This window comes from Geospiza fortis, unplaced genomic scaffold (assembly GCF_000277835.1).
Source record: "Geospiza fortis unplaced genomic scaffold, GeoFor_1.0 scaffold192, whole genome shotgun sequence".
In the NCBI taxonomy this organism is placed as follows: Eukaryota; Metazoa; Chordata; class Aves; order Passeriformes; family Thraupidae; genus Geospiza; species Geospiza fortis.
This window is the reverse complement of record NW_005054315.1, coordinates 4,463,259-4,490,273: the sequence shown is the minus strand read 5'-3', so window position 1 is coordinate 4,490,273 and position 27,015 is coordinate 4,463,259. Positions and strand designations below refer to the sequence as shown.

General features: G+C 41.7%; 1 protein-coding gene across 1 annotated transcript in view; it reads left to right on the top strand.

The window, feature by feature from the left end:
• The window catches only part of SH3RF3 (SH3 domain containing ring finger 3), a 93,387-nt gene that overhangs the window by 15,640 nt on the left and 50,732 nt on the right, over window positions 1-27,015 (top strand). Inside the window, exon 4 of the mRNA XM_031056143.1 lies at window positions 14,594-14,878. Coding sequence (XP_030912003.1) covers window positions 14,594-14,878 — 285 coding nt within the window. The remainder of the gene's footprint in view (window positions 1-14,593; window positions 14,879-27,015) is intronic.

Genomic DNA, 27,015 nt, shown 5'->3' with positions numbered 1-27,015 from the left:
CATTCCTGAGGGGTCAGTGCTGGGACCAGTGCTGTTTAAAATGTTTGTTGGTGACATGGAGAGTGGGATCAAGTTCACCCTCTGTAAGTTTGCTGGTTCCCCCAAGCTCTGAGGTGTAATCAACATGCTGGAGGGAAGGGATGGCATCCAGAGGGACCTGGGCTGGCCTGAGAGGTGGGACCATGCAAACCTCACGAAGTTCAACAAGGCCAAGTGCCAAGATCCTGCACCTGGGTCAGGGCAATCCCAAGCACAGGTACAGATTGCATGAAGAATGGACTGAGAGCAGTCCTTAAAAGAAAGTCTTGGAGGTGCTGGTGGATGAGAAACTCAACAAGGCTTGGCAGTGCACAATCGTAGCCCAGAAATCCAGACACATCCTGGGCTGCATCCAAAGCAGCGTGGCCAGTGGGGCAAGGATGATGATTCTTCCCCTCTACTCTGCTCTCATGAGACCCCACCTGCAGTGCTGCATCCAGCTCTGGGGACCCCAACATAAGGAAGATGTGAACCTGTCAGAACAAGTCCAGAGAAGGGCCACAAAGTCGATCAGAGGGCTGGAACACCTCTCCTGTGACAGGGGGGGCTGGAACTAGATCATGTTTAAGGTCCTTTCAAACCCAAACCATTCTGTGTTTTTATGCTTATTCCACCATGGTAAATAGTCACAAATGTGTCTGAATTTGACCTCTTGAACCTCTAAAGAAGAGTAGTTTGAAGAATAACAGTTTCCTGATAGAATGTAACAATGAATCGCTTTTACCTCTTTCTTTACTTATTGTCACACATGCTGGAGTGGTCAAACTGCTTTTATTCTAGGCACAGAAAGATCTGTGAGTGTGTGTGTATGCTGAATGCATGCTTCAAATAATAAAAATAACAGATGAAGTTGGTTTTTTGCCTAAAAATGTCATTAGCTGTGCCAAAACCAGATGTTGAAGTCTGAAATCCTCTGACATTTTGTTAGGTGTTAGAGCTGAACATTGAAAAAGCCAAATTCAAAAGACTAGAGGAAAAGTCTGCAAATTAAACAGGGGAAAATCAGAAACAGAGGAAGATAGTTGGAATTAATTTGGGAATTTCTATCTTTTCCAGATTTTCTCTAGAACACGCAGGACTCTTGAAGGCTGACCCCTTTGTGTTTAGTCTATCCTGTAGAAGAAATCGCATTGGTTTTGCTTACTTTATTCCTTTACAAAGTAGACCAGCCATTGTTTATTTTATCTCCTGCTGCATCGTTTTTGAGTGTAATACTGGCATTATTTTAATCTGACAAAAGCAAGGGCTGCTGCCAAATGGATTGTCCTGCTTTTAACTCATGTGTGACAATTCTTTCTTTCTGGCCTCCATGTTCCAGGACTACCAGATATATCTTCATGCTGAGATGAATCAGGGAAGTCACCCTGTTGAAAGCTATTCATTTAAGTCGGAGCTGTTTTAGTTTCCAGTCATATCTGTTACTTTTACTGCACAGTCACATGAACATCCTTGCTGATGCAGGGCAGAAAGAGGGAAGATGGAGAAGGAGGCCATGTGGCACCTCACGCTGCAGGAAAACATGTCTATGAAGGCAGCAACTCCCACGCACATTTATCCTGCAGTGAGTGCTGCCATTGCACTGTGCTGTAAGCCATCAGGCAAAAATGGTGAGGTGAGGAATGTGGGACTTTGTGCAAGCAACCTCTTCCACCTCCTGGTTGTCCCTTGACTAATCTAATTATTTTATTAAGTTATAATTGTATGACAAAGCATACTAGGTACTCCATAAACCAGGTTAATAATATTAGTTTTTGCTTAAGGGAGGCTGGAGGGAGTGTCCTGTTCTAAATCTGACTTTGAAGTCTTCCGATCTGTTTAGACATAATTGAATCAAATTGACAGGAAATTTCATGAGAGAGCTTTCTATAATAGAATTTTTCTGTAACAGAATTTTTCTGGAAACCTTGGCATAGAGCAAGAGAGGTGCCAGAGCATTCAGACAGTGGTAGACTCATGCTGGAGGTATTCTTCTCTTATCACATGGCTAAAGGGATGGCACTGAGGGAAGAGGCAGCTCTGTTTCTCAAGAAGAAAGCAACCATGCAGAAGGAGGGAGAGCACTCCCTGATGGTCATCTCCTTGATCCCTTTCTCTGATCTGCTTCAGCCTCAACAACATAGTAAGGAATTTATAGTAATGACTTCCTCTTGTATCCTTTTGCTTTTCCTAGCCCAGGAGGAAGGACAATGACTCTAACCTTTGAGAAATAATTTCCTTGGCATCTTCCCTCCTTGCTCCAGTCTAGTGCTTAGATTTGCCTGTTCCCAGCCAAAGCCTTTCACTTCCATAGGTGCATTGCTCAGGAAAGAGATGAGTGTGGATATATTGGTTTGGTGGATGCAAGATTTTACTATCCCTCAATATGTGAACTATGGGAATGGAAGAAGAGCTATAGAGATGATTAATACTGAATTCCTGGAAATCTCCCAGGCCTAATGAGATCTGAGAGCTCTTGGTACTGGCACTGAGCTTCTCTGCCCTAAAGCACCTGGGGGACTGTCATAGTTTACCCTGACCAGTTACTGCTTAGGGGTTACTGCTCTGTCTCAAGCACAAGGTTTTGTCCTATGGGGGTCCTTGAAGGCACAAAAGCACTCCCGAGGGATGAGTTTAAGGTAAAGTAAAGGCAGCTCCACAACATTCCAGTGACACACAGGTCTGCCTTTGCACAGAGGAACTCTCACTAAGCACATGCCTGAGTGTTCAGTGCAGTGCACAGTACACGGTTAAGTGTGTTACTTTCTCTTTGGCCGCTGGTTAAAGAGGGAACATTGTACTTTCATGGCAAGTAATAAAGACATTGCCAGTGGGAATCACATCCTCCTGAGTGGTTTCATTCATTCATGTGGCTGGCAATTCTACCACTCTTTGTCCAACCTGATTGCTGAGCATTTACAAAGACCAGACTCTCATCAGGTCATACCCTGATTATGGCTACATCTTTTTTGCATCCTTAGCAAATGCAGACTTGGCTCATTCTTGACAATCTAATGCTGTGTCTGATGACATCTGTTGCTATCTTTTCTTTTCTTTCTCTCTGGAGTCTTTTTCTGTCCTCTAGAGCTCGTAAAACTCACCCTTACTTGCAACCCTTTGCTTACTCTTTACTCTCTGTCTATTGTTTTTTATTTATTACTGAATTCCAGCTATGACAATCACTTCGTCAGGTTTTTTTCAATCCAAATTTTCTTCCATAGTGCTCTGTTCTTCACTGTTGTGATGAATGATTCAAACATTTGCATCAGAATTGCTCCTCCAGATTCTTCTCTGAAATTGCTCTTGGCTGTGATGGCTAAAGAAGATGTATCTTGTGCAAAATCCTCTGTTCATCTTGCTGATAAGACTGTTGCATTGTATATTTTGTCTATAACTATACATTGTCTCTTGTCCCCATCCTAAAATTACAATTTACAAAGTAAATTGTACTTTCTTTGGGCCAAGAGCTGTCATGTTGCTCTTTGTTTGCATAATGCTTCTCATAATGGAATTCCATGTGTGGTAGGAGCTTTTACGCATTTAATGGCAAAAATAAGTATGAATAAATGTTTCTGTGTGACTGCATCACACAATGTGGTCACAGTTTGCAAAATTTCAGTTTCCTTGAGACAACTTGTCTCTCTGCCTACGGAATGTAGGTGCAATGCAGGCAGACTGTTTTCAGAAAGGAATGCGTTAGGAAAATATTTGAGCTTGAGTAATCCCACAAACAGGAAAAAAACCCCAGTGTTCTGCAGTTTCAGAAAGATTTCCTACTGTGCAGGTTTTTTGCTAGCCCATTCCTTTTGCCATCTCAGAGCTCAAACAGCATGGCCTAGAGCAGTGGTTTTCCAAATTCCTTCCACTTGTAGCATACTAGCATAAACAGCATTTGCATATGAATGTCATAAAAGTGACTAATGCTGGCAATCATCGTACTTTATTGCAGTAATGTGACACATGTGCCTGAGCATCCTCAATGATCTGCTCCAAGCTCACTGAGGCTGAAGAAATGGCACACCTCTTATCTAGCAGTGACACCTGTGGCAGAGCAGGCTTGGACAGGAACCAGAACATTGATCCAGCTCCAGATGGGTGTACAAGAGGCAAAAGCACTGGCTGCTTCACTGCGTGATTCCACTGCCCTGGGTATGCGGCCTTTACCCTAAACCAGAAATTAAACTCAAAAAGTTGAACAAGTAACATTTCTAGTTTGATAGCCAGAGAGTTCAATGTCCTTTTGACTGCAGCTGTTGGCAAGTCAATGGAGAGACCTCCCTCTCTGAACTCAACCTTGCCCCCAGTCATATTTTAGTATCTCAGATTCTCCAAAGAGGTCTATAAATGGTTCTTTGAGGTGAGGGGCAGTGAGTCATGCCATGAGTGTGAGGTTGAGTGCTGCCATTTTCAGTCAAGAATTTGCAGAGTTTAGGGAATTTATCACAGTTCACCCTTGTCAGATTTTTCTTCCACAAGGTGAGGGGGGAGGGTTGTGAGCCCAATTGCATCATCATATAGCACAGAAAACTTATTTTCATCTCTTACAGATTGGCTTTCAATTACTGGTCAGGCTTCCAGAAAAAAAGAGATGTGCCAGTTGTGCAGTGTGCAATATGCCATGTGCAATGGCCCCTGCCCCATAATGCCATCCCAATCCATTGTCTGCCTTTTAACAGTATGACAGAAGTATAGAGGTCTCCAAGGTGAGACAGGGCTATGTAAAAATCATTTTTAAATAACTGGTCACTGCATAGAACAAAAAAGGATGCAAATTAATGCTCCCACAGAGGAAAAAGAGCCATGCTGCTGTACCAGGCGTCAGCACATCTTTGTGGGAAGAAGGTGCTTTAAATGTGCAGGCAATTCAAAGCAGAGTTTGCACTGTAGTAACCACAGGAGACACAAACTCAGGCTGTCAAGTCATGTCTCCCTCAGCACAATTCCTTTTTTTAATCTGTGTGCATAGCTAAGAAGACCAGTCTCCCTGTCACAGAAACGATTCATGTATCCTGGTGCAGCTGCCCTTTTCAAACACATAATTCATCCCCCATTTCAGAGAAGCATCTCAGAACTCTCCCTCTCGGGAATTATCCCATAGTTTGGTGAAATAGCAGCACAATCTGTCCTGACTCACTCTTTCACCCCAACTGACAAATAGCAAACCCCAAGGCTGGATGCATCGCTCCAAAGATGCAGCAGTTTTGTGACAGAGGGCTGACATCCATTGGCTGCTTCCAGAGAAACATGCAGTGTGACCCTGGAGCTGCTGCAGGAGCCCTCCACCAAAACCAGCAACCTTGCTTTATAGCCAGTTGTAGCAGGAGCTCCATGCACAGAGAATCTCACTATACAGCCCCATGGGATGTCACACTATTGCAAATGCCATGTACCACATTCAGCAGTCCTTTTCTGTCTTGTATTTGGGAAGCAGAAGCCAGAACACTGTGTAGAAAAAAGGTCTCTAAATATAGTACACACAGGGCAAAGGCTGTTTATCACAACCCTTTAGTGCTAATATCTGCTTGAATTGTGTATACCTTGGTTCCTTTTATAAGCAATTGAACCAAAACATTTTCTTGGCATTTGCTTTCATTCTTCATTTCTGCTTTATCAGAGATAGAGAGTACAGTGCATTTATTTCTATGCAATGCCCCACAGGTAATCTTCAGTTGCAGCACATAAAACTTAATTTTCCCTGATTGCACAAGATTTCTTATTCTACACAGAGTTGTAAATCACTGCAACAAAGACTCCTTGCTTGCTCAGTGTAGGCAAAACCTTGCATTACTTGAAAAATTACTTTGGCTTTCCCATGGGCTCCTTGTGCTGCAATTCCAAGAGCTTCCAAGACCTCCAAAGATTTATCCAACTTCATGCTTTCTGCAGATAGCATTGATGATGTGAGGTGATGGTATAGGTCTTTTTCTCATTACCTACCAGAACACTTTTCTTATCAAATTTATAAAGGACTTCAGCAAATACATGGGTTTTTTCTTTCCTCCTTGTGTCTCATTAAGCTAGAAGCAAGGATTTTCCTTTAAAAAATGACATGGTATTGTTACTTCTTTCACACAACCCTGATCACTCCAAAACCAGCCTTTTCAAGAACTATATTTTCAAGAACAAATCTGAGAGTATGAGCAAAAGGGTACAATGTCATGTCTAGTAGCATGTGTGCACAGTGCAGCTGTTAGGAAGAGAAGGGTCTCTGCAACAACATGAGCATGATGTTCCTGGTTCACAAACCCATTTATAATTACTTGGGGCCACACACCATAATTTGAAATCCATTTGCTTTAAGACTCCCGGGCTTGATGCATGCATTAACCCTGAAGACATCCTCTGCCCTTAGTTGGTGGTATTTAACTTCCTTAGTTGATAGTATTTGACTTGTCAATTTTCAGTTAATTCATAATTTTATGCGTATTGTTGATCACTTGGGTAAGCAATAGCACAGGAGCCTTGTGAAACATTAAGGAAGGAAGGAGGTAGAAAGTTGCCTGAAAACTCTGAAAACACAAAACTTGACTCTTTTTTAAAGATACTGTGTATAGTTTACATGGGATCCATACAGGTCTGCTCCAGGATCTAAACAATCTTTCCTAGCCTGTGCTGAAGTTTTTAGGTACAGCTGGCTCACAGTGGAAGTTTTCACAAGGGAGGGGCTTTCTAGATTTAGCACAAAACTCCTTCAGAGGGTTTCCCTTTTGCAGTAACTGGCTGTAATGATACAGGGCTCATACAGCTGCCAGGTTTTGGTGAGGAATGAGGACATCACCTGAACTGCTCCTCAAAGCCTCCTGACTCATCCAGGTCCCTAGCTGAGGTTGCTGCCCAGCATAAGGCTACTCACCCTTCTGCTAGCACCAACCTCCTCCCTCATGGTGCAGGTGGACACCTGGACTCAGGAGAGGAGTCACAAAGGTTTTCCAGTTTACAAGAACAATAGTGAAGGATACTCAGCACAGCCAGAAAGCTGGCGGCTTTCTGTTTGGAAAGTGTTAGTGTTGTTTCAGGTCTCCCATGGCTATTCCTCCACACAGGGACTTTCAGACAGGAGTACTGTTGAACTCCTAAACCACTGTGACTTTGGTAATTTCTTGTCTTAGCTGAGAAACATCATCTGCAAAACAATTTCCTGATGGACATCTTGTCAAAACAAGCAAGTTCCTGGGAAATACTTAAGTTCCAATGAGTTTCATTTTTTGATGAAAAAATAGTTTGTCAGTAAAATCTACACAAGCTTCAACAGGGACTCTTCTGCTACTGAAATTGGTGCCAGATGGGCACCAGTCCTTCCACTGTTGAAGGCAGCTGGAGTTTTGCCACTGACTTCAAAGGAATTAGGATCAAGCCCATGAATTCATGACTGCACTTTTTATTTAGCTTTCTGAATAATTTATAAGTAAAAATAGGCTGTATTCTCCCACTCTTTCTGATGTTGAGTAAAGCTGTATTTGGTTACACTTCTTGCTTTCAAAGTAGCTTTGGTGCAGTTATGAGTGTCTCATTATGGAAAAGGGTGTCTATAGGGGACAGATAGAAGGAAAAAGGAAATCCTTAGGCATATCGAAGGTACACAGCAGATCAGAGATTCAGAGATGACAGATCAGAGCAAGAGAGTCCTCATACTTAGAGCTGAAGGCTAAATAGCTAGCATTGTTTCAGGAAATGGAGGGGGATCTAGAAGGCATACTTCTTTTTGGTAAGGTAATCTATTTTTAATGATATTGCATTTAGTTTTATTTTCTTTCTTCTCCATTCTTTAGACATTAGTTTCCAAAAGGTTTCTTGCTGTGCTTAATTCCTGAACAGATAATGCATTTCTCTGGGATACACCAAACTTGTTCTCCACCACTGCAGACCATTTTCCTTCTTAAAACTATTCAGAAAAAAAGGGGTAAGAAAAAAAATTCCCAGTTCACCACCCAGGGCTTAGTGTTTACTTCTGCTGCACGCATCATTTATTTTCATTCTGCACGATCATGATGACACGCTCGTCCAAGCACATGCTGTTCTAATATGCTACATTCCTTCAGCCCCTCAGTGCGTTAGAAGTGACATTGCTGCTAAATGAGAAAGATCTTGTAGGACAGGCAAATAGATTGCTAAGTACTGCTGCCTTTCAAAGACCCATGTTGTAGACAAAAATGATTGGCTTGCTTTTTCTGGACTATACATTGTTGTGTATGTGGATGACCCTGGTTAGGAAGGCCGTCTGCTGTAGGGTTTTAGGGACTTTGTTCCTTGAGAACATGCTGACATATTCAGCAGGCTTTTGGAAAAGAGAATGAGGTGTATGCCTCTACCTATGGCTGGAGGAACAGAACACTTGAAGTTTGAGATGTGTCCTAGGAAAGTATTTCTGCAGCTATCATTTCATTTGAATCTGTTCAAGCAAGCACATGTACTGTGCTTCTTATGTTTTCTGGGTGAATGGAATAACTCTGCTCTCAATCACAGTGTGGGTTTCAGAAATCTATCTTCCATGATGGATAAACCACTTGCAGAAAATCTGTTCCAAATTTGCTTGTTCCTCTCTGGCAATAAATTAGAAAAGGCAATAGCGGATTGTTAGAGATTAACACAAAACCATTAAGTACTGCTTTGGTATGTCTATAATATTTTCTCCTAAACTGTGCCTTACTAATTACTCTTCATAAAATGGTGCCTAAATGAATAATTGGCATAGGATTTTGTAGGTTTAGCTGAATTAATTTAAATTGTCCATGGAGAACTTTGGAGACTTTCTCTAAACACTTTTAAATCAGAATTAACTAAACACAAAATATTAAAATTATAGATACATTCAACATGACTTGGTCAAAGAGCCTTTGGCACAAATTTGTCTGCTAATATCCCACTAGTAAGCTCTTGGAATTGCTGTGTGTCCTCTGTAATAACCTACCAAAGAACATGTAAAGTATCAGGTAAAGAAAGTGTTATGTACTTCCTCCTAATGTCCATTTGAGTCGAAGGCTGTTTTTTTACTTGGCTACAGCAGAAGAAAGATTGTATCCTGCATTTGCCAGTAGGGATAATAGCAAGGAAAAGCTGGTTTAGCTTTCTGAAAGACTACTTTTTGGGTCTAAAAATGCTTTTACAGATGCAGTCCTCTCAGGAACCCTGCAGAGACAGAAGAATCTTGTATAGTTATGCCCTCAGTTACTTAATAATCTCACTGTGCTTCAGAACATACATTATAATACTAGCAAACTAGTTTAATGAGGGCACTTTATGAACTTAGTATTTCCTGATAGTACCTACTCTGAAGTGAAAATGCAATAATAAATTCAGACTGATTATTTTAATCACAAAATCAGATATAGAACTGCAAGTTGCCAAAGTCTCCGCAAGGCATAAAATAGTGATGTGCACAATCTTCTCAATATTTATGAACCATAAAGTATAAAAATCAGCAGTCCCTAGGTGAAAATATTTTCAATCTTTCAGGGGGACATTGTGAAGATGTTTTATTAATAATTTTAATTTTGTTTTCTGCTCTGCTCAGTGGTTCCTTTCTAAAAACTTGAGCATATTTTTTGTTTCCAATTTGTTCTTCTGTATTGGATATGTAGAGATTTGAGGGGATTTGTAACTTTTTCCTTTTAAAATTGGTTTAAATCTTATATCTGTATTTGAACAGCACCATTCTTTAGCTAATAGTTTCCATAAAGAGAGAAAACAAAGATTTTGTAGCAAGTGAAAGTCTTAATAAAGTGTACTTTCTGGTTCAAATTGGCTCTAATTTATCAAAATACTGAATCACGTGTGTAAAACTGAGAATTTAAGCAATCTTTTCTTATTTAGAGAAGAATGACATTTTAGTCACACATTAGTAACACTTTGGTCTGCACAGTATCAAGTACATGCTGAAGTATATTTGTAAGCCACACAGCGAGGTCCTGTCTTTGATAGGGCAGATGTCAGTCAGAAATTAATCCCTTACCCAGACCTAAATGATTAAAAAATAAGAGTATTCGATAGCAGAATAGTCCTCCTTCTTACAGAAGACAGAACTATGAGGGAAATGCCACAACCCAGGAGCTGCTGTTGTGACCACAGTGTATCAAAGTGTCCCTTGAAGTCTAAACTGGGATAGGATAATTTTGACACTAACATGGATTAGTAAATGCACTGGCATATTTGTCAAGGGAGATGTAGTAGGGATAAATTATTTAAATCTGACCTAAATTTCCCATGTTTCTCTCTTGTTTCATAATAATAACAACAAGAAATTCCAAAGTAATCATTTGCTAATTGAAGTAAACTTAGAGTAAATTGTCACCCACACTGGACAAGAAGTAGGTTTTCCTTACTCTTCATTCCATTTGGGGTATGTAAGTAGGTGCACAATGTTGCCCATTGAAACTGTAGTTCATTAAGTCATATTGGGATATAAAGGACATATTTGATCCCACATGGGACCGTCAGTGTAGATGACAGTTTCTCTCCTGTATCCACTCATCCTTAAAAGAGAAATAAGTTGAAAGCATTTACAGGTGGTCCCTTTTAAACCCACGTGTATTAGAAATTAGAAGTGTGTATGTATATCTGTGCATGCAAGCACGTGCAACACAGACTGAGAGAAAGTCACCATAATACATTCTGCAGAAAAAAAATAGATTTATGTGGAGACTAATAAAAAATAATTTTGGCAGTGAAGAAGTCCTGTATGATGTAGCTTAATATTTGTCACCTGTGTGGTAAAGTCACAAGCAGAGTATCTAAGACAGTCATATCAAAAAGCCACAAGAAGGAAAAAACCTCTCCCTTAGTTCATATCACATGGGCTCTCTGCTTGGACACTAATGTCATGACAGCTTGCATTGTGGCAAGGTGCAGACTATGGCTTCCTGATCAAGGCCACCAAATTTTTAATGAAGAGCACTTGATTACTGCTCCCATTGTAGGAAAAGGTTGTTTGGAGGTGAACAAGGCTCTGTGCACAGAGGTATTCCACTCCCACCCTTCTTCACTCCCAAAACCAGATGAGCTGGAGCTGTCTCCAATATGATTAATCACAGCTGGGGAAGGTCTTCCTGAGAAATAGCCACAGTAGCTCCATGAACTGAGACTGGTGCATCCTTATCTCAGCATGCAGGACTCACAGCCAATAGTCACTCAGACACTGTGAACAGTTTTACTGCACCATCTCATCACATCTCTTGCATGCTAAAGTCCCTCAGATAATATAAGGCTTGCTGTTGCAAGATTTTGCCATTCTAGACAGGATTGCAGGGCTGCTGGGAATGTTTGACTGGTTTGGCATTCAAATCCAAGCCTTATCCCTCTAAATCCTATGTCAAGTTTTCTAGGACATCCCCTTTGCAAAGAATGGATTTGGGGTAAAATCAGTCTCTCTGCAGTCTCAAGGGCATAAGTCTCAAGTCACTTTGGGCTTATCAGGACCACAAACACAAATGTAAGATCTTTCTAGAGAAAGAATCAAAACTGAGTGAGAAAGTTGAGTTCTGGTATTAGAGATTGTCATAAGAGCTACAGGCTTCCAGAAATGTCAAATTCCTGACACTGACTGTGGGTCAGAACTTTCCATTAAACTTCTCATCTGGAAGCAAATCTGCCCGAAGATCAGATGACAGACACCAGAAAGCAATGCTTGTTTACATATTCAGAGTTTAAAATAAGAAATTTGCAATCATGTTTATGTTTAAAAAAAAAGGTTTCTAAAAGTTTTTTGTGAGGAGGAAGAACTGTTTGCTTTTACAAAGCAGTAAGCAGACTTTTCTCTGGCATTCATAGCCTATTTGGGAAGTACTTTCCAGCATCTGTGGGCAAAGCTGCTTAAAAACAGTTCTCTGCAAAAATAAAGTTGTAAGGCTATAAAGCATTTTTTATCTTGGCAGACCAAAATAGTTTTTTCCCAGTATTTCAGGAAGCCTCTGACATTCTCAAAAGTTCATTAGCTTGACTGTTTGGGGAAGAGTTTTCTTTCTGCCTTCAATCTTCTACTGATAAAGAGATTTACTTTTGTTTATATCAATACAGGGTTATTTTTTATCACTTCATGTTTAGATGTTTGCTTTCTTATTGACATTTCAACCAGGTGCCACTTTGAACAAAAAAGTAAGGGATTTTGTTGTTTTAAAAAGAACAGCTTAAGTGTTAAATTGGATTCCAGACAGTGGGATTTATAATCTAATTCTTACAAGAGATTCAGAGCCGGATATCAAGAGCTGGAGTACTTCATGGTCCACATATAGCACGCTGTAAAATCAGAAGTTATAAATTTTTTTTAAGTCTATTTTTTCCTATCTCAAAGAGTTAAAATGTATTCTTTCTCTTCTTGCTGTTGATTAGCAAAAATTTCCTCACCCTCTGCTGTTGAAAAGTCATACATATTTGATAGCTTTATCCTTTTCTCCTTAATATTTCAAGTAATTCAGCTAGACTATCTTCATCAATGGGGTAAGCAGAGCTGTAACACCTACTTAAGGGAGGGGAGCCATCTGGTTTCCTTGCAACTTGGAGCCTGCTGGCAAATATTAGGTTGTACCAATTTAGAGCATGATGAAGTGGGAAATAATGGACGTTTCTGAAGAATCTGAAACAGGATCAGCTGTTATCGGCAAAAATTGGCAGGTGCAGTGCACTATGCTGGCTGTAAGCATGGTCTCAAGTTGGACAGTGCAGCTGGGAAAATGACTTGCTAATTGAATGGTTGCAGGACTCCCAGCAGCTCTGAAAGTAGTGGAGCATCATTAATTGGAGGCTCTTGGTTGGCTTAGTGGAAGCTGTCACAGAAAGAAGGATCCTGCAAGTTGAGGTTTACTTTCTAGATTAGTGTTCTGTTACACTGAATGAGTCCTCGTGGAGTCAGAAGTGCTTTCAAACTCAGGAGGACCGGCCTAAGGCTAGCGACATCTATTCTTTTATTTACAGCATGGTGACAGTGGTTGGGAGGCATAAAAGCTACGCAATTATACATTTGTTTAGCTGCACGCTTCTGTTGTTATCTTTCCCTTCCCTCTCTTTTTCCCTTTTACTTGCACTTGTTTTAGGTTTCAAAATTGGCTTGGAGCAGAAATTATTCTTCTTTTTTTTTTATTTAGAGTCTTGTCCTCAACTGTTTCTTGGATGCTGCCATAATTCATAAAAGTAGTTATGGAAAAAAAAGCTGTCTTTATTTTGGTCCAGCATAGTATTACATACACCTCTGGTTTACGTGGGTCTCAGAATAGCAGTGAATGCAAAAGCACGTGTGCATTAGCTGTGGCTCCCATTCTCATATGTTGTTTCTGTTCATTAAATGCAAACATATTGCAGTGTATCCTAGTTTAATATAAAGGTCTGTTGGCAAAATGTGGCATTTTCCATCAGCTGTTAACATCCCTTGAGGGAAGATGTATTGGCAATGAGTGCTGTGCAGAAAGCACTGCTGACTTCAGAGTGCACTTCATGTATCATTAGTGATGGTAGCATCCCTGAGCTCCTGAAATCTCTCCAGCCATGTACAATGTAGCTTTCCTGGATGAGTTATGTAGGCTGGGAGGTAAGAGACTTCAGTGACAGGGTTGCACCACCCAGCATTCCTCTGGCCTGCATAGACATGAGGTTATCTGTGAGTGTGGATTGGATGAGGAACAGTGGGCTGAAAGCTGGCCTGAGCCTCCTAGTGCAGAGTTCATGGGCTGTAGGTGAAGTGTTAAACCCTTCAAAAGAACTGATGAAAACACGTTTTCAAGCTGGATGCTGAGCAAACCTTGCCATGGCCATCAAGCTCTTTCAAAGTTTAGGTGGTACAGCTAGGGAAAATGCATTCAGTTTGCATCTGCATTTGGATAACCTGTGTTAGGTGGGAGGCAGGGAAATGAAACTGGGAAGATTTGGAAGCTGTACCCTTGGATCAAAATCATGTGTGCCAAACGTCAAGCCCAGGCCGGTGATGGAACTGAGAATAGCAAAACATTGATGAAGAGGTTCCTGCCTCCTTTTCCAGGCTCTGACTCAGCAGCCTGGGACAAGCTGTTTTGGGTAATGTTGTGCTTTTAAATGCTGTAGCTTCACGTGGACCAATTTATGGTGTCTGCTTCTAGCTTAACTCTTCTGGATGCTTACTTTGCCTCTTTTGACCTTCCTGACATTAACAAGTGGATGGAAATAATTCATCTGACCTCATAAATCAAATAAATTCATAGAATCATTTAGGTTGGAAAAGACCTCTAAGACCATCCAGTCCAACTGTTAATTCAGCATTGCCAAGTCCACCCTTAAACCATGGCCTTGAAGTGCCATGTCTATTAAGTCTTTGAATTACCTCCAGGGACACTGATTCCACCACTTCCCTGGGCAGCCTGTTCCAGTGCTTGACAACCCTTTCAGTGAATAATTTTTTCCTAATATCCTATTCTAAACCTTCCTTGGCACAACATGAGGCCATTTCCTCTTGTCCTGTCAGCTGTTACCTGGGAGAAGAGACCAACCCTCACCATGCTACATCCTCCTTTCAGGTGGTTGTAGAGAGAGATAAGGTCCCACTGAGCCTCCTTTTCTGCAGTGGAGGGAACCTCATCGCTCTCTACGACTTCTTTATCTATCTCTTTTCCTTCCCACACAGCTGAATGAATCTGCCAAGCAGCTCATGGAGATGGACAAGACGTGCTCGGCTGCGGCCTCTGGCTGTGACGCGGCCGGCGCAGCCCAGAGGCAGGTGGAAGGCAAGAAGAACGCCAAGAAGCGCCACTCCTTCACCGCCCTCAGCATGACTCACAAGTCCTCCCAGGCCGCCAGCAACCGGCATTCCATGGAGATCAGTGCCCCTGTCCTCATCAGCTCCAGTGACCCACGGGCAGCTGCCAGGATCGGGGACCTCACCCACCTCTCCTCCAGTGCTCCAGCCCAGGTAACGTGGGGTGCAAGAGGGGTTTGGGCATTCTTAGCAGGTGGCATGCCCTTGGGTCACCTCTTCCAAAATGGCTCACCCTCGCATGAAGCAGTCACATGGTGCTGTCATCCTGGTGTGACAGTACTTGGCACCTTGCATTAATCACTGGGCAAGCGTGAGAAGCCAGAGGATAAGGCTAAATTGGATTCACATTACTGCAACAATTTAGAAACAAAAAGTAATCCTACAATCTGTTAGAAGCAATGCAACAGTTACAGCAGTTTCTGTTGTAGAAGGGAATAATTTTGAGTGATTCCATTACCCTGAACATATCTGTTACTCTGCAGGGTAGCAATGTCAGTCTGAAATTCACACACTGGGGATAAAAAAAGATCTTTGGAATAATTATTTCTGTACAGATCACTGGAGGATGAGCAAATGTGCTGCACTTTGACAAGTGTTGTACCCTGCAAGTAACTGCTGTTCAGAAAAACCCAAGGAGTTTTTAAACCATCACACATGCTGAGAGTGCAGCAGCCCTCTCCATCCTTCCCCCTCTCAAAGGAGGATGCAGAAGAGCATCCTCCCAGACACCCCCACAGGTCCCAAAAGGAGCTTCCAAGAGGCTGCTTCTGGGGTCCTGGCAGAAACAGGAGCCAAACTCACCAGGGGTGCACTGAAACCCTTTGCAATTGCCTGCTGTTTCTATGGATAAGGAAATTCAACTGGTAATTTGCAGTTTGAAGGTGTAGAAGAGAAAGGAGAATAGTCACAGTCCCAAAGCTCTTCTGCCTCAGCCTTCCTGCCCAGTCATCTACACAGTGTGTGTGCAGATTAGCACCCACAGGTGGTTTATAGACCAGTTCCTCATAGTCTCTATCTCATAGTCTCATAGTCCAAAATAACCTCAGCATTACAAGGTCTTCCCACACATCCCACACTCTGCTGAAAAAAGCCATCCTTGCCCTTTTCCTCTCCCTGGGCATGCCTTCTGTCCCCTCACATCCACGTCCCCATACAGGGACACACATGGATCACTTGCCAAACCTGTGGTGGCCCGGAGCAGGAGGCAATCTATGTTACAGCCACTGCCCATGCTGGTATGCATGTAGATGGCTGGGAGAGGGACAAGCAGCAAACTGTAGGGGCTGCTTTGGGCAGAAATGCCTGTTTACGTCCATCTGTAGTGCTGGTGGGTCTCCCCTATGAGGCTAGGGTGGTGCATGGGGTCACTCCTGATAGCTGTGCCCCACTGTGACCCAAGATACAAGCCCCAGGCCCCTGCAGCACAGGTGGACAAGGACTCTGGGGGAGGCAGGGTGCCTGAATGCACACCATATGTGATGCAGGGCCAGCCAAAACAGTACTGAGGGGACACTGCCACAGTGGAGCAGTACTCTCTGCTCCTGCCTCAGCTGCCCACCTCCCTTCACTGCCCATCCACATGTAGGAGCAGAGAGAAAGCTCAGTCCAACTGTAATAGCACCCATTTTCTTCCACATGCCGTTTCCAGGAAGGGTTTCTGTGGTGTAAGGTCTTCCCCTCCTTTCAGCCCCCAGCAGGGAGGAGGGTGAAGGTGAGGAAATGGCTCCCATACAAAGCAGCAGGGTGTCAAGATGTACTGGGACATCTGTGAAGCAGCATAAGCACTACACATGAGTGAGGGTCTCAAACTTCTCCAGTAAATGACACCCAGGTTTTTGGCACTGAGAGTGACACATATGGACTGTACAAAGATGTGATAGTGGCTTTTCTGGTCCTGTGCTAGTCAAGAGAAACACAACATACACCCTTTTTTCTTAGAGTCATGTTGAGGACTCATTCTGAGCTAGTAAACCACAAAAGTTATACCATGAAACAAAAAGTGCCTTGATTATTCTCCCCTATTTTAACAGAACAACTGGTATGTGAGACCCCACTCATTTCTCAAACAATTTTGTCATTTGCACACAAGTGGTAGAGGACAAGAAGGGCCTGATGTTCCCGGTGACAAGTTATGATTACCGAAATCCAACCCACAGGAAGCTTGGTTGGGTCCTTTGCAGCAGATGGGAAGACATGTACATGGGGTGTGATGAAGCCCATGGTGGGAACAGGTTTGGGGAGTGATTCTGCCCCAGGGCATAGAGCCAGTTTGCAGACAAGGCAGCTGAGCACATGCCTCTATCACTGCTGGTCAAAACTGTCTTGGCCAAAATCCAGGCAGGGAAGCAGAGTCTTGGTAGCTCAGATCAACCTTAGTGAAAAGAGGCTTCCCTCTGTCAAAAAGTGTCATTGCACCCTGTCACTCCAAGTGTGGCATTTACATGTATTAATACATATCTCTGCTTTTGGGGACCTTGCTTTCTAATTTGAGGGATTTAAACATTTTCCTTTGAAAGCTTTGCAATGAATGTAGATCTATAGGGGAAAAAAGGGGTCTATAGAGGCTGAAGTTTTCACTATGTTCTCTTGACTGTAGGAGCAACCTTCAGAAAAATGCTTGTAAGATTAGCAATGAAAGCACAACATGCATTCACCTCTTTTTAAGCCTTCTAAGTTGTCTACAAAAAATACAGAATTTGGCTCTTACCAAATGTCCATTAAAATTGTGCAGCTATATTTATACAACTATTAATCTCATAATAATAGAGGTTACATTTTAATTAAAAATGTCAGAAATTCAGTCTCTTCTCTGCCATCTGCTAAGACCTGACATGGCTCTGAAGCAATTAATGATGCTTCAGCCTTAGACAGAATATCAGTTCAGCACTTTTATTCACATGGCTGAATGCCAGCCAGAGTAGCATAAACAATGGGCCCCATGAGCTCTTACATCAAGGCATTCAGGGCAGTGAGAATCTTGTCTTCAGACTTTTTTGCTCTAAAATGCATTTGGCATTTCTGAGGTAAATGCCCTGTATGTCTTGTTCTGCTTTTGACATCTTGACAAATCTGCAAACTGATTTTACTGCTGCTTCAGAAGTGCTCAGGGGCGTTGCTGAGAGCATGGGCAGGTTGTAGGAAGGATGTGCATGTAGCTGCTGAACTCACTAGTGAGGTCTGCTGCAGGAAAATGTCTCACCTTTTCTTTCCTCACTTGAAGAGGAACCTCTCTGTCCTGCATGTCATTGTCACAGCCCTTGAGTGGTTGTCTCTGTAACCATCTCATGCCCTTACTGGTTTGCAACAGCAAATTCAGTCAAAGCTTATTTCTTATAAGGGACACAACAAATTTACAGTTTCAGTATCTAGCAAACTTATGTCATTTTTTTAACTAGAATGTAAATTTGGTTTATTGTATCATTATATCCCATCCTTGAAATTTCCAGGCACTTTTTCATTGCTTAATAGATCTCTTAATAAAAAGAAATAAAGGAATCTAAAGGAATCCGTTGTAGGTATGAGTTTCTCTGAAACGTATCAGGATTGGTATTTAGCTTGCAGGGGGATTCTACATTTTGAAGAAGTTCAACACAGTTTTCTTCTAGCCCCGTCCTTCGAACAAGCAGAATTCAATTACAGGAGTTCTTGAATGGCATCCAGTCCCCTACCTCAAGGCAAGCCAGCGAAACAGTCTCCTCTGAACAAGCATCAGTTTTCCCTGCAGACCTGAGGCACCTACATGTGGAGCACCTGCTTTCTCTCTGCTGACATGAGAAGAAACAGAGACATCTAGGGCTTACTGCCTAAGTTACTGCACAAACTTAAACTTTAGGTGCAAATTTTACATGTTTCAGTAAATGTAGCATATATTCCACCCCTTAGAAGTTATTTCATGCATGGTGCTTTATTCTTGTGGCTTTTGTCAATTCTTGTGAATTGAAACCAGACTTCCACACTGAGCTGACATGCTTTTTTTGTTTTTATGAGTCGTTAGACTAATATAAGCCTCCAAGAGGGCACAGATTTCTGACTGATTTCTGCACTGACATGCAGACCAGACTATGAAATCACATGTTTTGAAAGCAGTTCTGCATATTATTAATTTAATAATCGAAGACTGCTGGCCTTCCATAATGTGTTCATTGTTCTTTAAGCAGAACCAGCTCAGCTGTTTTCCAAAAGCCAAGATGTATTTTGAAATGAATTATGGTCTTAAAAAACATCTTCACTGACTACAAACTTTGGGATGCTTGAAAGGTAGAAGAATCAACTTGAAGTCACCTCAGCTGGATAAAATAGTGACTGGAATTCCACAACAGCCAGGATATGAAGCATTTAATTTAAAAGAGGCAATGCTGGAATCCTAATTTTGCCTGCAACAAATTTTGTTTGTATGCTTTTTGCTGCATGCTAAGCATCACTCATTAAATGTAAGATCTCCATCTGAAAGGTAATAGTGTCTTTCCATCATGCAGAATGTCCTATCATACTGGCAAAATGGATTTTCATTGAAGATGTAAGTAGTGCTGCAGGCCTTTGATGGAGCCGAAGCTGAATTAGGTTACGGGTGCAGAGGAGTGGTTCGTAACTGAGACTCCTTGGGGAGTGGGGAAGGTCCCCCTGGAAGGTAATCATGCCTAGGCCTCAGATGGCTCGTCTTGCTTCCATTTTCACCCCTTATGAATTATTCGTCCCTGCTAGTTGAAAAGGTCATGGGTCAGTCCTGCTCCAAATCCCCTGGATTTTGACAGAAAAGCGTCTCATGAATAATGAAGCATGGCTTTGTGCACACCAGGGTAACAGCTGAGTGAGGAAGAAAGGACCCTCCCCACAGAAAGAACTTCTGTGTGTGTTTTGGACAACTCATCACCATACACAAGAAGTCAATTTGTACCTGCAAGTATTAGTTCAAGCTCCTAACCAGAGGACACATGTTCAGGAAAAGCTGAGAATAATGTCTTGCACGCTCCCAATCCCAAAGATTGACAGTATTTGAAATGAAAAATGTTCCTTGAAGTGTCTTGCTATATAAATCATTTGGAAGTGTGTCCTTATCAGTTATTTAGAAGTGCTGAATTTTAGCTGAGAAAATGTAATAGCAGAACTCTGGTTGAGCCTTGGCTGATAACCTAAATGTGCTGACCATGAGAGGCGTACAGATTATACCTAAAATCCAGAGACTAAAAATGAACCTTGAATTTTCAAGTGCACAACAAGCTCTGAAAAATATAAGTCAAATTCATGTATTTTTCAGCTTTGGCTGGGAGTCCAAATTCTATCCAACCTGCTCTTTTGCTGACTGCGAATGACAACTGACTGGATACAAGAGCGAGACAGGCGAAACCAAGGGCAGCTATTTCAGGAGGTGGCACCAGTCAAAATGGCAAAGTACCTGTCTTTCTGTAATTCAGATCAAAATATGTCACAAAAAATGCATAAGAGCTTTTGCTAAGGTCTAATATAAACTAATTATTTATCTTTGTACATTTCCAGTTCTATTCATTGTTATTTATAATTCCAGACATTGCCTATTCTAAAAATCTTGTTGCGGGATGGGTGGTTGTAGGTGGGAAGGAGTTAACTTCTTTTAAACAGAAAGTTTTAGGCAGGAATGTAAACACCTTTTTTTTGGAGGGGGGGGCTACCAATAGGTCTCTGAATATGCTCTGTGCATATTGGGATATATTTCATTATTTGTCAAAACTGCTGCAAATGAGGCTCATGAGCTGATTCAGTCTATGGACTGATTACATAAGCTAGCAGGAATCCAGGTCAAAGCAAAATTGTCTTTTGGGAACTACCAGGTTAGAGACAGTGTCTTCTCTTTTTGCTACAATATGCCTAATCACAAATATGTTTTGAAAGATTTTTCAAGAACCAGATAAAACCTAATTTTTTACAGGAACTAGGAAGAGAAAGTTGTGCTTTAAAAGGGTTATTCAACTGTGCGTGAAATCCCATTGCCAGTAAAAGAAAAACAATATGTTTTTTTCCAGATGCTCCTCAGGGTAGTAACCTGAAAACATTTTGCCACTAAAATAATTTTTGCACACAGCTAATCTTGAGGCTTTACAGTACCTGCCAGTCAACTACTGGTTTAGAAGTCTCAAGAGCAAGTGAGATACTGTCTTGGTGTTTACCTCATACCATAAAATCCTGTTCATCTGGCACACACTATGTCTACATGTATGACATTTGAGCAGAAATTACTAAAGTGTATATTTTCTTCTTTTTTTGCTTGGAGGGTTTATTTGTTTACCACTCTTTTCTCCCTGGACAGGGACTTCCTACAGGAGGCATTGCACAGGATCTTGATGATTTTGTTGTACAGTTATCAAAAGGACAATTATGAGTGTGGCATTAAATTAACGTCTTTTACAGGTCAAGCTTTCACTTGAAGCCTTCCTGTGTCTCTGTGTTTGATTTTTCATGTTCTTTGATCCCAGAATTTCAAGAAACTATTTACTACAAACCTATTTAAAACCTTGTGGTGGAGAGCTATACCCTGAATATAGTCTGAGAGAAACAAGGCTGAATAAAATATAATTCTCATGATGCTCATCCACATGATGCTTAATTAGTTCTCATTTGGGGGAGCTGAGAAGCTGTGAGCCACAATAATCAGCACTTTTATGGATAGTAATGTCAGATGAATCTTCAGAAGAAAATGACAAAAATATTTGGGTTTGGTTTTTTTTTCTAACTTTCAGGCATCATTAGATTGCAGGATAGGAGAAATGGAAGCTCAGAAAATTAATTTACTTGACTTCTCCAGCTCTCTGCATAGCTCTATGAGCTACTGAGAGAAGATATGATTTAGAGTTTTTGGTCTATTATAAACCAAAAATAATCAGGGCCAACCTGGTCCTAGAAAAAGCTAGCGTAATACTGTGCCTCACCTTCATCCACAGCCACAGATACTTGCAGGTTTTAAGAACCCCTCAGTAAATCATATAAATTTAGCTCCAGTCTTTGCAGGAAGGAACTGGGTATTTATGCAGCTATTTATGCAGCTGCAGCTGTTATCCTGCACATTTGTTTGTTTTTCACACACACCGTTATGGAAAAAAAAATTCTTCCTCTAGAATTGATAAGTCCATTTCGGCCCCCACTTTGATAATTAGCATTTGATGAAGCTACTTGATCTTGCATGTAACACTTTTCATCAATACTTGGTGTCACTACCATGCATTAAGTGCTAATACATTATTTCTAGGAGCATTAAGGTTCAGAATCATTGCCACAGTCATTGTTTTATGGAGTCAGCAAATTAGAGAAACGAGTCACAGGAATCTTAAAGACCATTAGCCTGTTTTTATGATATTTCCAGAGGATGGTATGTCAACTTATGTGAGTTGAATGGGTGTTTTCCTCTTATTTTAAAGTAATATTAAAGAGAAATTTAAAGTAAGCTGTAAATATGCATTCGAGACATTAAAAGAATTTTTCCTGAGAATTAATGAATGTGATAAGTGCCCTGTGGTGAGAGAGTGATGGATTTTCTTTGAAGCCAAAACTGAGAATTCTAGGTTGATTTTCTAGATGATAGGAACAATTATTTTTCAGTGAAGGCTACTGCAACCTGCAATATCATTTTACTCTGTTCCTAGTTTTATCACTGTCTTCTAGACTTCTATTCTGCTCGAAGACTGAATCTCTTGCTTTTGCAAGGCACTTCACTAATCCCTACAGGCACCATGTCTTTTCAAATTAAACCACAAATGTGGCCTTAAAGAACTGGTGAAAATCTAAAGTAAATCTGCAAGGGAAGGAAAAATTTAATTTATGCTGTAAGTCCAAACTAGTCATTCTTATCCTTTGATAAAAGTGTGGATGGGAAAAGAGAAAGGGAATGAATTTGAGAAGATGTTTCAAACCAGATGAGTAGTTGTTACCTTTAATTTCCTGGTATCTCTGGGCTTGTCAATAATATTTTGGGGGGAGTAATGTTTCAGTGGTCATAAGGAAGCTGTTGTGTTTACAGGGAAAAAAAAGGCAAAAAGTCCTTTTAATATTATTCTCCAGCCCACTAGTACATAATCACCTACTACACCAGAGCAGCTGGTGATAAAAACAGAGGGCACAGCATGAGCTGGGAGTGAAATACCTGCCATGCAGCACCGTGGTGCCTGTGTGTATAGTCTGGGAGTTTTACTCAGGATTTAGCCTTGCACAGTACAGGTGGTGCTGCTGTGCTACCAATGGTCACCAAGAAGCAGAAATTAGTGCAGAAGGATCTGGAGGTGGCTTTCAGCACACCTTTGCGCAGCTGCTTTTCCCCTGCTGGCTGGCATCTGGGTCTGTAGTGTCCAGAAGAAAAGAGCTGGTGCTGTTGGCCTGAAACAGTGGTGAGTGGTGCTTGGAGGATGCCAGATTGAAGTGGGAGCCTGAAGAAGTTGGGTGTGGCTGTTCACAGGCCTAAGTAAATGGGATCAGAGTTGGCAGTGCCTGGTTCAGAAAACTGCATGCCACCATTAAACAGCCTCCTAATCAAGAGGTGTGTGTGTGATCACCCAGGAGGATGTCACATCTGGAAATTCAATGGCCAAATGTTTAAAGGCATTAGAGACACATAGGGATAGAGAAGAGCACCAAATGGTATTTTCAGAAGTGACTCCTATTACTTAAATTGCAATAAAATCTGTGGGAATCAGGCAGTGAAGTACTTAATGCCACTCTGAGAAAACTCTGCAAGGTGCCTGTTTTTATCAGTAAGTGCCTATGTGCCTCTTAAAATCCTGGCTGTCAGAGACATCTCCTACCCGTAAGGCTTTAGCAATGCTGAGTAGCAGAGTTTGAAGAAGGATTAAGACACAAATGCTGCAGTGTTTGAGCCCTCCCCGTGTAATGTCTGTGCATGGCTCTATTTGTGTGTCTGGTGCCACACAAGGAAGATGGATCATGTAGGGACATGCCATCAGAAAGCAAGGATGTGGCACACAGACTTCCTAAAAGGTATCAAAGCAGAGAACAAGAAAATCAGAGCATTGTCTTGGATCCCATTCCCCTGAGGAGATGAAGAGGAAAGGAGGACATGTTTAGTACCTTGTTCCTTAGATCACAGTAGCAAAAGTACAACCTGGCTCCAGGGCTAAATAAAGAAGGAAAATGTACTAAGTCCTTCTACCAGCTGTGATAGAGAAAGGCCTGCTGTGTTCTCCAGGAGGATTATTGGTATTATTGGTTACTGGAGAGATGCACATAAAATTGTGTGAAGAGTAGAAAGGTAAACTTCCAACTCAGGTAATCAGAAGTATAAAGAAAAGAAGTATAAAGAAGTATAAAGAAATAGGAGATTATTCTTTTGCAAAAACAAGTCTCTTCAAAATCTTATTGCAAATACAATCTTGCAAAATAATCTAGCAATACTGTATTTTATGATATGAGTTAATTAGTGATACATACAGGAGACAAGAGGACCTTGAAAGAATCAGCTTAGAAAGACTTCACCAGCTGTATCAGGGACTGTAGTTTAAATGCAAAGCTGGTGAATATTCAGATGCATAGTAGCAATCAAGCAGCCACCAAGAGAATACAGCAAGGGGCACAGAGACACATGAAGCTGAAGAGCACAGTACTTCTGTGACAGTAAAAGTCAAGATGTGAACAGAGGAACTGAATTCAATGTATGGAAGGTCCTGTGGAGTAAAACCTGATGATGAAAAGCAGGGTCATAGACTGGAAAGTACACAGTCATGTCAAAGCCTGTAGGGAGAGCAGCTAAAGAAAAACCAGAGCACAATCAGGAAGCAGTTGCTGATTTAGAGTTTGGATGTATAGGATACTAGGCTGTACAAAGTGGCAAAAATGAATGGTTTGTAGGTGCCAGGCTGGCACCAGATGCAGTAATATTGGAGTAACCAGATACAGGCAAGAAACTGAATGTCAGGTAGATAGATATATACAGAACTGTGGAGACATCTTTGGGATTATTCAAGGGAAGAAAGCAAAATTGTCATCCAGCAATATGAACAGTAGTTACGTGATTTCTTAATCCCTTGGACTATATGTTAGTCAAGCATAATAGGAAGCACTTGAGATCATCAGTAATACAGAAAACACAGGAGGCCCCATTGTCAGTGCAAACAGGCAAACAGGTGATGCTTTGACTGCTGCTCTCTCTCTTGGCTTGAACTCATCACTCTGCAGTCAGTCAGGCTCAGCCCAGGGTGCCTGCAGTGGCCACTCCAGGCTGGGGTAGCTGCACCTCTGCAAACTGACTTTGCTGCAGTGTGTAGGGGGGGGATCATAGGAGCTAAAAAAGAGTTAGCATGTGTCTTACAAGAAAGATGAAGCATTGGTCAGCTCCCAGAACTGGATATCATTGCTACTAGTGGAATGAGTCCTGTGATTGGAGTGCTGGCACCGAGGGCTACAGGCTTCAGGAGGAGGCAGGACAGGTGAGAGGGAGGTGTGACACTGTAAGTAAGGGAGAGGTTTGATTGCACAGCCCTTAGAGATAGTTATGATGTGGTGAAGAGCTTCTGGGTGAAGACTGGGGGGAAGGAAAACAAAGCAGGTATTGTAGAGGGTGTTTACTACTGATTGCCCAGTTGGGATGTAAGCACCAGTGAGTTTTTCTATAGGCAATTAGGAGAACTCTCTGGATCAGTAGCCCTTGTCCTTATGGGAGATTTCAAGTTCCCAGATATGAACTGGAAATATCATACTTCTGTGGCAATCTTGGAAATTCTTGAGGCTTATAGAGAAAACTGCTTGTCATTCATATTTAGTGAGCCAACTAGGAAAGATGCCCTCCTGGGCTGGCTATTTGTGAATAGAGAAGGACTTATGAGGGATGTGACAGTAGGTGGCTATCTTGGCTACAGTATTCATGAAATGGCTGAGTTTAGGATTTTCACTGTAAAGAAAACAAAGGATGACAGAGTTGCTTCCCAGGACTTCATAAGGGCAAACTTCATGCTGTTCAGGGTGTTACTTAGCAGAGTGCCCTGGGAATCTGCTTTTAAGGACTTTGGAGTCCACATGTGCTGGTCAGTATTTAAGACTCACCTTTCAGAAGCACAGGAGCAGACAACTTCACCATGCTGTGAGTCAAGCAAGCAGAACAGAAGACCAGCTTGTCTGAACAGGGAACTCCTTGTGTAGGTCAGGAGGAAAAAGAAACTGCATGACCTCTGGAAGCAAGGTGAGGCTTCTCAGGAACCTAAGTACAGAGCTGGGGTTCATTTACACAGTGAGAAGACATGAAAGTCCAAAGCTCAATTAGAGTTGAAACTGGCCAGCGTTGTTTCAAATAACAAAAAGGGCTCTTTTTTCAGATGCGGTCTAAAGAAAATATTGGGCTGATACTTGGTGGAGGTGGTGAATGCTTGATAGTACTTGGTCAATCTGACTAACAGGAATGAAGAAAAAGCAGATGCATTCTATGCACTTTTTGTCTTATTCTTTAGCAGACCTACAGCTTCCCAGTCCTCTGAGTTGGAGGACCATAAATGTGAGAACAGTGACTTTCTATTTGTGGACACTGAAATTGTAAGGGACCAGCTGTATCAGCTGAATGTTCACACAAGTCCATGGGGCCTCGTGGATTCATCCAAGTGTTCTGAAGGAGCCAGTGAATGTTATGGCAGGACCCCTCTCAATAATCTGTCAAAGATCTTGCAGGTCTAGGGAGGTCCTGATTATTTGAAGCTTGACAATATTATTCTAGTCTACAAAAAAAGGTATGAGGAAAGACCCAGGGAATTACAGACCTGTTAATTTAGCCTCAGTTGCTGGAAAAATTATTGAGATTATTATACTGGGTGCTACTGAAAGGCATTTAAAGAATGATACAGTCATAAGGAACAGTCAATATGGGTTCATAAAAGGGAAGTCCCATTAAACTGATTTGATATCCTTCTATAATAAGGTCACCTGCATAGTGGATGAAGAGAAAGCAGTGGATACAGTTTTTTCAGGATTTTAGTAGGCTTCTGATACTGTACCTCAGCATCTTTCTGGATAAGTTGCTTAGCCATGGAATGAGTGCACTTGTGATGCACTGGGTGAAGAACTGGCCAAAGGCCAGATCTCCAAGGATTCCAGTGAATGGGACTACAGCTGGCTGTTGACAGGTTACCAGTGATGTTCTTTGGGGCCCAGTTTTAGGGCCAGTTTTGTCATATATATATATGTGTGTGTGTGTGAGTATATATATATATATGCATATATATCAATGATCAGGATGCAGGAGTTGAATGCACAGCTGGCAAGTTTGCTGATCATGCCAAAGTGGGAGGTGCTTTTCACTCTCTTGAGGGGGTACAAGATGCCTGGCAGAGGGA